This window comes from Magnolia sinica, chromosome 1, assembly GCF_029962835.1.
Source record: "Magnolia sinica isolate HGM2019 chromosome 1, MsV1, whole genome shotgun sequence".
NCBI classification, from domain to species: domain Eukaryota; kingdom Viridiplantae; phylum Streptophyta; class Magnoliopsida; order Magnoliales; family Magnoliaceae; genus Magnolia; species Magnolia sinica.
In genome coordinates, this window is record NC_080573.1 from 130,904,887 (window position 1) to 130,918,051 (window position 13,165).

General features: G+C 39.1%; 1 protein-coding gene across 1 annotated transcript; it reads left to right on the forward strand.

Moving 5' to 3' along the window:
• Positions 1-1,167: 1,167 nt before the first annotated feature.
• LOC131217246 (dof zinc finger protein DOF3.1-like) lies at positions 1,168-2,959 on the forward strand. The gene is made up of 2 exons (XM_058212106.1): positions 1,168-1,438; positions 2,114-2,959. Exon 2 carries the CDS (start codon positions 2,190-2,192, stop codon positions 2,805-2,807), a length of 618 nt encoding a protein of 205 aa, XP_058068089.1. The 5' UTR covers positions 1,168-1,438; positions 2,114-2,189; the 3' UTR covers positions 2,808-2,959.
• The last annotated feature ends 10,206 nt before the right edge of the window (positions 2,960-13,165 follow it).

Consider the following 13,165-nt stretch of genomic DNA (forward strand, 5'->3'; position numbering starts at 1 on the left):
ACCAAGTGGACCACACCACAGGAAATAATGGTAATTGACCATTAAAAACTTCTTATGGGCTACGAAAGTTTCGGATCAAGCTGATATTTATATTTTCCCTTCGATAAGTTCTGTGCGACCTTATCAACAGGGTGGATTTACAAATAAAAGTTATGCTGGTCCCTTGGAATTTTTTAATGGTGAACGTTCAATGAACACTGTTTCGTGTGGCGTGGTCCACTTGAGATTTGAATTTGCTTCATTTTTTCGAACTATGCCTTAAAATGAGCTGGAAAAACTGATGGACGGAGTAGATAGACAAACACATACATCAAGGGATTCACCCAGATACATCAAGGTGGGCCCTACGGTCAGGGACTCACCCACAAAGCTACTACTACCCCGGACTCACCTAATCGGCGCCCATATGTATGTGGGGTCATTTAAGGCCCCACAGCCGCTACATCTATAAGGCCTACTCTGTAATATTCCATCCCATCCCTTCATAAGATGCTCCCCACTAGGATGAACGGACGTACTAAAATCAGGCCTTCTCAAAACCTAGCAGGCCACACCGCGTGATTTTAGAGGTTTTAGACATGATTGTAGATGGTGTGGCCCACCTGATTTTTGAATCGGCCTGATTTTTGGGATCCAAGGAGAACATGATAAGGTGGACATGATGGATTTAGTAGATATGATGCACACATCATGGTGTACCCAAACACATAGCTGTAAAATAAGCTTATTCTACGAATGCTGCGTAGGATCAGGCCTCTAGAAAGAGAATAACACTGATAGGATGGTTCATCTACGGTTGAAGATGAGAATTTCGTGCAACTGGTTGCACGTGAGGCCCACCCTGGTGTGAATGGCATCTAAACCATCCAGCAGCTTTCCCCTACGGTGGAAATGGGACTCCATCAGGTTGGCTATACTATAGAAAACTATGAACAAAAAACGACAAATTCCTGCAGTGGCCCACTTAATGAATGGCTCAGCAAGATTTTTTGGCGCCACCCTATCTCATGGTGGAGCAACCATTATCTATGCACATACCATGGTGGGCCCCACCTGCTGCTGCAGCTGGTTGCACTAAAAAAATTTCCTATACCACAGTTGTAGAGGAACCGACCTTCTTAAAACAAATTCATTGCCTATGGGATGTGGCATTCTTGTGAAAGCTACTATAGCCGAGCATACGAAGAGAGAGAGTCATCATCATCATCTCCACGTCAGCATTTTCAGTCGCATGTCTCTCTCCCTTTCTTCATTCTCATAAATCCCAGCGTCTGTATCTGTTTGAGCCTGTCTATTGCTTGTGGAAAGTCGGAGTTCTTGGATGTTTGCTTTCTTCCATGGAATCATACTCAAAGATTTTTGAAATCTTGGTATATAGATCGTAGAAAGCTCCTGTGTGGTTTCATGAAATCTAAGTTGAGAGCTTCAGAAATTTCTGGTATTTACATGCTTTTCTTTCCTCCTTGAAGAATATATATAGCTTAGAGAGAAAAATAGAGTTTATTTTTTATTTTTTTTTGTTTGGTTTTGTATGAAAGCTCCTTTCATGGATTGAGAAAATCTAAGATTTTTGGTTCTTTTCTTTCATCTTTGGATCCTGAAATAGGCTTACGGTTTTCTCCATCAACCCATCTCAGATCTTTAAAATTCAAAGGTTTTTTTTCTGAAGTCCTTCAAAAGCCCAATTCAATTCTTCAAAGGTTCTGGTTCTTCCTCGAAACGTTTTCCTTCCTTACTGCATCCAAAAACCTGAAACATCTTTCTAAAAATCCGGTTCTCTCTCCCATGAAGAAAACCCAAACCAAATCTTCAAATACCTCCCTCTACTGTCTAGTCTCTACTATATCCAATTCAAATCTTGAAAAATAACTGATTCCTCTCCGCCCTTTTCAACTCACACAAGAAAACCAACCTCAGAACTTGAAAAAAAAAAAAACTCTTTTGCACTCTTTCCATGATTTCATCTGAGAGAAAAAACAAAGATATAGAAAAGAAAAGAATTTAAAATTCTAACCTTTTCTCCACCCTTTTTCATCACACTACAAAAAACCCATCTAAGAAAAATCCAATTATCTTTCTCATTTACATTCATTCCATTTCATTTCCTTTCCAGCATCAGAGTCCTCAAATCCGAATAGAGAGAGAGAGAACTAAAATTCAATCCGCTCTCTTCTAACCAAAAAAAAAAAATGCAAGATCCAAACACATTTCAATCCATCAAGCCCAATTTCCCCGAACAAGAGCACCTCAAATGTCCACGTTGCGAATCTACAAACACCAAGTTCTGCTACTACAACAACTACAACCTCTCCCAACCTCGCCATTTCTGCAAGAACTGCCGGCGCTACTGGACTAAAGGTGGTGCCCTCCGCAACATTCCCGTGGGCGGCGGCAGCCGCAAGAACACCAAGCGATCGAACTCGAAACGCTCTTCCTCCTCCTCTTCTTCTTCGACCCCACAACCAAAGCCAGAACCTCCTTCCGGAATTTTCAGCCCGTTGGGGACTGTGGATCAAGACCATCGAATGCTCGACATGACGGGTAGTTTCAGTTCTCTGTTGGCTTCGAATGGGCAGTATGGGAATCTACTAGACAGCATGAATTCGAGTGTTTCAAGCGTTCAAAGGATGCAATTCGGAGATTACCCGCATCCAAATTCGGATTCGGTTGAGAACCCTCCATTGGATTTGGAGAATTCGAACAACCCAGAAAATTTCTTGGGGTTGCCAAGTGATTCGAGCTGTTGGGGTGGTGGAAATGGGTGGCCTGATCTAGCTATCTACACACCAGGTTCGAACTTTCAATGAAAAGAGAGAAAGAAGAACACTTCTGTTTTCGAAAAGGACTTCTATTTTCTTTCTTTTTCTTTGTTGATTTGAATTTGAGTTTTAGAGATCTAATATATATAAAATGTGAGTGATAGATATATGAATTTGAATGATTTTCGGCTGTTCTTGGATTTTGATTTTGTTTTTATAGCATGATGATATTCTGTTGAGGTTGAATCATTGAGAGTCTGATGCATTAGATGTGAATATGTCCTGATTTAGCCATTCTCCACAAGTGCCGTCCATGGTTCATTGATCCGGACCGTTGATCTTATCAAAACCGCAAATAACCCAAAACTCTTTCAGATTGGAAGATCAGAGCCTTCAAATCTTTGATCTTTTCTGGACCCTTTCTGTATTTCCCTCAATCCAAAGTGAGTTCCATAAGATCAAAAGGTTATGAACCATTAGTCCGAGATATTTTTGGAGCAATCCTCAATCCAAAGTAGGTTCCATAAGATCAACGGTCTGGATAGCTGAACCATGGGCTCCATTTATATAGAATGATGCATCAGGATTTCATAATTCGAGTAGTACTTCCTTGTTGTTTCTATACCTTTCATGCTTGTATATGTTTTGGGAAGAGTTTCTAAGCATGAGTGATTTTGTTCAGATTATGATAGTTGGATGGATCGAAAGACGGGAAAATTCTCAGATTATTCTTCTCTTTTTTCCTTCTTCTTCTTTTTTTCCTTTTCTCGTTTTATTTTGGGTGGATGTTGGGAAGAGCTGAGATAATGAAATCGATAATCCATGTTAAAAACCAAGAATTATAAAATAGGATTGACATTTACACACCCAAATTTTTTAATGGGAACGGTCTCACCTACTACTCATAAGTGTAACTAACCCAGAGATGGGGTCCACCGTGTTTTATGGAATCCAGTCAATCTAACAAGATCAAGATCATGAAAATGGGATGCTCTAAAATTAATGCCGATCCAACCATCAAGTGGGCCACCACCGAAATTATGAGGTTTTGAACGGCTGTCCATTATTTTCTATATATCAAGTGCCCAGATGATGACTGGCTCAGCATGATTTTGAGGCATCCTTTTTTCATGATGGGACCATGTTGGATGGATTGGATGACATGCATGCATCACGGTTGGCCCCACACGCAGCTGTTTGCACATTTTCTCATAAACAACCGGTTGCCTGCTAGACCTTCCCTTCCTCATGCATGCCATCTTTTCTCCTTTTTGTGTTTTTTCTTTTTAAACATTCGAGAAAGAAAATCTAGTAGTGTTGCCGGCCTCTGCAAGGCCATCATGATGAGTGAATGACATCCGCCCATAGGTGGGCCATTCTACCTTTAGACAATGGGCAAAAACAAAGCCCAATCAAGGACTCGAGTGGACACATGACAGGGAACGTTGAGAGGAAATGCCCAACTAAAAAAATCTTCTAGCTTGTTTGTGGGGCTCACCTTTGATGGGATTTGCCGTCTAAGTCCAATTAATTTATGAGACACACCCCACCATAAAAAAGAGACACTAGAAATAATCCATTCCAAGAGTCTGAGTGGGGCCACACCAAGTGAATTTAAATGTTTTCGACATGATTTTATGTTGTTCCCTCAGGTGTGGTCCACCTTTCAAACGTTAATGGTGCACCCACAAAGGTCAAGACTGCTATAGTAGATCATTCTCCATTTGATAACTGTAAGTGCCGTACAAGTGTATGAGATCTGGGCCCTTCAGGAGTGACACCATACCATTGATGGATGGACAGGGATCATAATCGGGTAGGGAGGATCTTGACGATTAAAAAGGGACAGCTATAAGAAAAAAAATATTTAAAAAAAATCCAACCAAGGATTGAGGTTCAATGGATGATAATCCTTCAATCAATGGCTGGGATCACCCGAATAATGTGATTTTTGGCATGCGGCACAATAAATGAACAGTCTACGTAGCGAGTATCTGCCAGACTGAGTGACACTAACACAAGCATTTTTAACATAAGATACGTAGTAAAGTGTACTGATCTAATACCGAGTAGAAATTAATGCAGGGGGACATGCATTAAAAAGAGAGGGGGTTAAATATCAACTTGCTCCTTAATTTAGAATAGCTAGTTTCTAAAGTGTGTTTGGTGAATTAGTTGAAGTTCCAACTTCCCATTATAAAATTATGGATTGTACGTCTTCGTTTTTTATTTCTTATTTTTTCAAAGACAAATGCATTACAATAAGCTGCAAAATAAAAACAATACTCTGCAGAGGATGATACTTCATGCACATGCACTTAGAGATTGTCTAGATTGTGTGGCCCACTTCAGATTTTCTAATTAACCAAGATTTATAATGACCTAATTTCATAACTGGTTGATTGATCGGCATTAAATGGACGGATAAAACGAACGAATTCAGGAGTTGAATGTCTACTAATCAGAGATTTGTGACCGTTTAAATTTAGTTATATGTTTGCAACATTTACCAACAGCCGGTGGTGCGTCTGATGACTCTGATCTGAAACGTCAAACGAGATCTTGTGCTTATAGACGTTCGTTAATCCTAGGCCCACCTTATGAGGAATTTACGGTTGGGAAGGATGTTTGGGTTGTGAATATGATCAGCCCCACCCCATTATCATCGTATTTTCATATTTTACTGTCGTTTTGACTGCCCGTTTACGAAAGGTGGGACATCGTCACATCAAGCTATCTAGTTCGTTGAAACAATTCAAAGCTTTGGCGGAGTATGATAGTTCATACACGTGCACTCAGAAGTTGTATAAGTGGCATACATGTAACACAAATTAAACCGTCCAAATTATTGGGCCTACTTTAAATGGGTGAAAAATAACCATTGAATTGAATACTTGTCCTAGTTGGCAACTGTTGGACATTTGTTGGATGGCTATTAGTCAACCGTCCCAATTCAACAAACAGATGTCCACAAATCAGAGGTCAGGATCATCTAATTAATCTGAATCGAGGATGATAATCTATGTATCGCGGGTAATTTGTTCACGGACGGTTGATTAAAGCAATTAAAATGATTTGGGAGTCTCTTGATGCCGCACGCGTCTATCATTGACGCGCATGCCATACTGCCACGTGCCGCCCATTTGTTCCATACACTGCGATCCACCTAATTGGTGGACCACCAGATTTTCATGACAGGAGCCCACCCAATAGGAGAGCGGATTAGCTGTTACCCGGGTAACAACTTAGTGTGTGTTACTCCAACCTTGTGGGGCCCACCTTGATGTATTTGTTGTATATCCACGCCGTCCATCTGTTTTTTCATCTCATTTTAGAATGAGATCCCAAAAATTAAGAAGATATAAATCTCAGGTGTTCCATAACACTAGAAACAGTGATGAATGACCAATACAAACTTTTGTGGGCCACAAAAGTTTTGGATCAAGCTGATATTTGTATTTTCCCACCATCCAGATCTTCTTGACATTATCAACAGGTTGGATGGGAAATAAACATCATTACGAAAATCTTATGATGAGCTCTTTGGAATTTTTAATGGTGAGGCATTCAATCAGTACTGTTTCCTATGGTGTGGTTCACCTGAAATTTTGATCTTCTTAATTTTTGGTACCACGCTCTATAATGGTCTGGAGAAATGGATGGACGGAGTGGATATGCAAAAATTTAAAAAAAAAATAAAAATCAAGGTGGGCCCCACGGCAAGGGTACCCGGGCAACACCTAGAATCCGCTCCCACCCAATAGAAAGCTGAATGCCTATTGCATGTGGCAGCGTTGTACCATCCCAGTCCCAGTGTGTGGATGGGCCAGGTACCTTCTATCATAGATCTCTCCATTGAAAAACACACATGATCTGCCTGATGGCCCACTTAGATTCAGGTGCTTATATTAGATTTCAAACAATCACTCTCAGGTGACATGACCTTAATCCACCTTTTGAAAATGACTAATCCACATACGGGTGTGAAAGCAGCCCATTTAGTCATCTACACACCGACAAATGGGCCAGCATACGGGTGGGTGATCCAAGCCGTCCAACAGGTGTCTTCCATGTGAAGATGCCCTACAATAGAAATCAGGCCGGCCCATTCATCATAACTTACGGATGGTCCACATTGCAACCGTTCTATATTTCTTTTCTTCACTGCTCGCCTGCAGGCCACAAATGATCAGACGGTCAAGATTTTCCTATTGAAGAGATCTTCGAGAGATGGTCCATTGATGGAAAGGCAAAACACGCCAATGCTCTAGATAAACGAACCTCTCGCCCGCTGGGCCCACTCGTCAAAATTGAAAATCGATGTAGACCATCCAAATAGATGCTGGTCACAGCCATGAATCACATAATTCCAAGCATTTGATATAACAGCCCCATTATGATGGATGATGCACAAAATCCCCCAGAGTGGAATAATCCTAACCGTCCAATAGGTGTTTTACAAATAGACAGTTAAGGTAGAAGATACAGCAACTGTCTACATTCAACGAAGACAAAGTGGCACATATCTTACAGCTAGGATCTCCAAATTCAGGAATCTTCGGTTCATGGTTCATCCATGGAGTGGCCCTTCCTATCAATGGTTTGGATCATCAAAACAGTGCCCCACTTTTACAAACCTAAAACCCAAACTGGTGCTTCAATACCTCGCCCGAAATAAACCCATCCAACCGGTTGGACAATAGGTTTCTGTCCAACAGCGGATAACTTCCAATATATAACGTGCATGGAATATCCACCCCGTCCATTAGGTTGGCCCCACCATGAGAATCACTTTGTGGGTCCCATCTATCAATTGGGACAAACCATTGAAAATAGCATATAGCCCATGATAAATAACTAAATACAGTTACGGTACGTCTGGTGAGTGAACAGTGATGATTTTTAAATAAATGTTATCTTAATCGTGGGACCAATCTATTGGACGGGTTGGATATCTAAGCGTACCTGAAAAGTTTGAATTTATCCACTGGATGGACAGCAACTTACAATCCAACCAGTTGGACATGAGCATTTCTACTCTTGAACGGGCTACCTATGTATGCATGCATGTATGGGTGGATTCCTGCTCAACGGATGAGATTTTATGACAATGACCCGTCAACGACAATGCCATCAAGTTGGACGATGGTGGTATCCCACACCCATCATGGCTGTCACATGCGCCATCATGTCATCCTTGCATGACCTTGACCTTACAATGCATAGTCATCTCATGCATGCCATCATTATCATCCCTCTATATTAAGTGCCATTAGCGCACGTTAGCCCACTACCTCGACTAACACATGCACGCGATTAAAATGATTTCAATGTAATTAAGAAAGTAATTTATTTTTTCAATGGTCCTTAGTGATTGAAGATTATGGGTGGGGCCCATGATCTTGATTTCTTCTTCTTTCTCTTTTCTACCTTGAGAATGATGTCTTGGATTATATGATCTCGGTGTGCCTTTGGACAACCTGTTTGGATTGTGGAACGCAATACAAAATATAGAATCTATGTCCATGGCCCACTTGGGTCGGTGGGCCGATCCCACTAAGGGTCTAGAATAGAAGGGGTTGACCGATCACAGTAGGCTATGTCTCATATTCAACATTTTTAATTTGTTTAAAGCAAGTGGGGAATGGAATATGGGACCAACGGTTACAATCTGTTCCTGAGTCATGCCTCACTAGCCACTAGGCCTATTCACCAAGTCAAAAGGCCACAGCTCTAGCCATAGATGAAAAGTTCATACCATTAGCTGCTTGTGGGGCCAATATGAAATTTTGATTCCCAAAAATTTAGAAAGATCTAACTGTTAGTATAAATTATAAAAAAATATTGGACAACCATCCAAAACCATCAAACTCACCCACAGCCATTGAATTGGTGAATTGGCCTATCTTTTGGGGTGTCCAAGATGGTGGGTGCAACCATGCTAGATGGTTTAGATGCTGCATATACACCCCTTGGTGGGTCCCACATGCAACTAGTTGAATAAATTATTCATTTTGTTTTATGTAGGCAGAATCACAACACAAGGTAGGCTTCACGTATACAGTTTGTTAGGTTTATTACTTTAAGCTGTGGACCTGACCACGGTCTCAGGTGGTGGGGTGAGACTGGCTAGGTTAGCCGGTTCGTTGACAGACGTGTAGGTGCCAGCGGTTTTAAATTTTACTGCTGCGTGAAGGAATGCTTTAGTGGCAATTACATAGTGGTTGTCTGTTGACCAAAGCTGCCATAGGGGTTAAGGGGTGCCATCAAGAGGCTTGAGATTGCTTTGAATAGACCAAAGACCTAATCGAAAGGTTTCCCTATGGCTACGAAAGCTGTGGTCGAGGAGCGACACCACAATGCATCTATGCTCATTTACAAAATTCAACGACTTTTTAGACCATAAGGGCCTATTTGGGAGCCTGGTTTGGAGCCCGGATTTTGAAATCCTCCCGTTGTGTTTGGCATCATACATGAATTCAAAATCACCTATAATCCAAAAGTAGATATGCATAGTTTATTTATGTAGGTTTGAATTTAATTACTAAATCAACTTTAATATCTACACCTTGTATAATGTTTGACACAATGGTTGTGATAAGCATACTGAAATACATACTTTGCTTGAAAATGATGAAATTCCAAGTCTTAGATGCGCCATCACCACAAGATCAAACCGAGTGACTAACCAATGATTTTTAACCGTTGATTTACATGGGAAATATTTGGACAACACGGATTATCCTATTAAAGTAACTATAGTGAAGTAGTAGGTAATCTCATTGTTTTGGAGATACCATCAGTGGACCATGTGCCCAGTATATTAGTAGCCTAATGACACACATGTTACACGTATAACTCTTGAAAAGATTTTAGATGTATAATCCAAGCTTTTACTTTCGATTTTAAACCTAAAGTCATTGCTAATCGTGATCTCCACTATGACCCAGTCATGCAGCCTATATCTCTTAACACTATCACCACAACCCACAAAGGTACATTTCTTTATTCTTTGGTCTAGTTTATTTCTCTCAACTAACAATACATGAGAGTAAGCAGCGTAACCAAATACTCGCAGTGTTGAGTAGTCTACATCATGACCACTTCACACTTATTCTGAAATTTTGTAATCTATAGGCATAGATAGGGACCAAATCACCAAGTAGCAAGCCATATTGACGACCTTAGTCCATAACTCTTTGTCCAATGCAGTATTAACACGCTTCAGGCTCTCCCCAAGAGAGTCTGATTCATTCATTTTGATGTATGCATTGATATATTATACATCATTATCCCCTCATCTTTACAAAATTGAGTGAATTACTTAAAAGTGAATTTTTCACCATTGTTTGTCCTCAACACTTTCAACTTCCACCTCTACTATTTTTTTATCATTGTCATTCACATCTTGAAGGTGGTAAAAATATTAGATTTATTCTTTATTAAATAAACTCATATCTTTCTGGAGAAATCGTCAATTAATGTGATAAAAAATAACAATCCTTCCCAAAAATAACGGGCGATGGCCCCCACATATTCGAGTGCACACAATCAAGCGGTCGTTTAATACTATGATTTTCAGTTTTAAAAGATAACATTGATTGTTTACTATATTTGCAATGTTCATATATATCTAAATTAAAACTTTTAAATATGGGAATTAAGCGACGATCTAGTAATATCTTCATACCGAGCTTGGTCATTTGGCCTAAGTGTGCGTGCCATAAATGTGCCAACGTAGATTCTTTTATAAACGTCGTAGCTCTACCAGATACAATATTCTTTAGTAACTTGTAAAGATTGTTGCTCGTCTGTGCATTCACAACAGTGAGTATTCCATTTGAACCTTTTAAGACACTATCAGGACATGTGAACTTACACCCAAGTGCATCGAGAGCACCTAAAGAGATTAGATTCTTCTTTAAATGCAGAAGTTACCTCACATCTTTCATAATACAATAAACCCCATCAAACATCCTGATGAGTACAAATCCAATTATAACCATCTAACAGGCATTGTCATTACCCATAAGAACCAGGCCACCATCATGCTCATTGTATGTGGTGAATTAATTTCAATGATGATACATGTGATATGATGCCCCCGTATCCAAAATTCATTCATTCTAACGTTCATCGTATAACTGTCCGACCTTGGACACCAAAAAAATATCACAACTACACATACCTATTTCAAATTCTACTGGATTAGCTTTCCTTGTTGATTTTTCTGAATTCTTGATGTAAAGAGGGTCGCAGACAGTTACATGGCCAAGATAGATCAAAAAGGGCCCAGTCGACAACAAAAGTGATCCAGACCATCTGACCTTAAATCAGGCTTATCTCGAAATCTGGAATGAGTTATCGAACGTAAAATATATAATTTTAGGATAGAACGAGCTACTTTAGCCAATGCGTAAGCCAGATTTGCAAAATACCGCCAAATCGATGGTTGTTTCCCTATTTTAATTCTGTTTTTACTATAAATAGTAAGTTTTAGTTTGATTATAACTCTTCAATCGTTGGGCTTTAAGAGTTGCGCCCAACGCGAAAAGAGCTTAGAAAAATTAAGAGAACAACCTAGTCAAGCCAAATAGGACACTTTTTATTTTTGGCCGAAAACCTTGCACACTAGTAAACATCACGACCATCTATAAATAGTAAGTTTACAATTTATAGTAAGTCACGAATTCTAAGATTTTTAGTCGTAGTTTGATTCTGATTTCTCTCCCATTTCTTAGTATCCCTATTTAAAGGGTTGTGAACTCATTTTATTTTTTTTTCCATTTCATTCATCAATCAATTTCAAATTTATTAGAATTTATTTCTATTTTCTTGCTTTCTTTCCTCGTGGATTCGAGAAGTCTCTGTAAGAAGGTTAGAGAAGTTTCGTGGATTTGGAATAGTTATATATCCTCTTGAGGAAGACAGTGCTCGACCTCATGTCCTTCCCTGCGTCAATTCTCATCCTTTCAAGTTTTAGTGTTCTGACAATCTTTCTTTATATATTCCAACTTTCTACAGTTTCAACACTTCAACTTTCCATTTCCCTTCGACTTTGACCAACATCGTAAATTTCTCTTCTCCTATTTAGAAGCTCTTCCCCTAGCAAATAACACATTTATAGAAGCACCCCCGATACTGTCTTTCTTTCTCAACTGCTTCAAATAAAAGGCTGAAATAACAGTTTCGACATCAATGGTCTCCATACCATAGTACGTATTGTATACAAATGACTCTAGAAGAGAATTTATAGGATTAAGACTTGGTCTTCTTTGTCGATCTTCACTTCTGCACTCTTCAACTTACAAAGTAATTGATTAAACGTGTTAATGTGTGCATTAAGATCCAACCATTCTACCATTTTTATACTATAGAATTGTTTTTTCGTATACAAATGATTTTTTCTTCATGTCCAAACTTTTTAACTCTATCCAAAGTCCTGTGGTAGTCTTCTAATTAAAGACATTATAAAGGACATCATCCACCAAACATAATTAGATCAAGGTAATCAAATTCTTCCCACTTTTCATCACTCATTGTCGCAGGCCACTTCGTTATATTAAGGAGTCCCTGTTGCAATCATTGTTAAACTATAAGGCTTTTAATTTTCACCTTGTATAGTTTAAAATTATTTTTCCCAGTGAACTTTTGTCTCATACTTCACGTTCGATCCCTTCATTGTCATGTCTTATATTCAAAATCGAATCCCAACATATAGCTCTGATACCACTTATTGGGAGTTGCGAAAGTAAACCTTGAATTCGAATCATATAAACGAAAGATAAACACAAACCAAGCAATATAAAGAACACACAATTTTACGTAGAAAAACCTTTGTGAAAAAAAAAAAATATATGGCATAAAGCAATGAGCAATCCACCATGAAAATAAAAGTACAAGAGATTAGATTAACTTACATAGGCGAAAATCCTAATTTCCTCCTTTTAAAAATGTAAAAACGATTTTGCTCTCCTTGTTCTTGACCCTAATCTCATATCACACCCATATATATAGTATTATACCCAGAATAAAAAAAAATTTAAATCTCACAATTACGCAAAACCACGTGAATCATCGATCTAAGCTTTGATTGATCGACATCGATCTTGATTAATCGAGCCTCTACGTTCGATCGACCGAACATGCTCAAAAGTGTCAAGTGAGCAAAATAGAAAATTATGAGAATTTCAATCAATCGATGATCTTTGTTTCAGCATTGATTAAAGACATGCGATTTCAACACCGTCCACTACATGGGCCGCACCTTCAATATGGACAGTCCACCACATTGGCCTCCCTTGATATGGATGGTGATAGAGAGCCTCCTTTAACATAGACAATGATAGAGAGGTAGAAAAATTTATAAGTTAAGAAGCTTGTAAAAATTACTCATAAAGATAAGT

What these genes read in the sequence shown, in the direction of transcription:
- LOC131217246 (XM_058212106.1), top strand. Translation starts at nt 2,190, where the DNA reads ATGCAAGATCCAAACACATTTCAATCCATCAAGCCCAATTTCCCCGAA.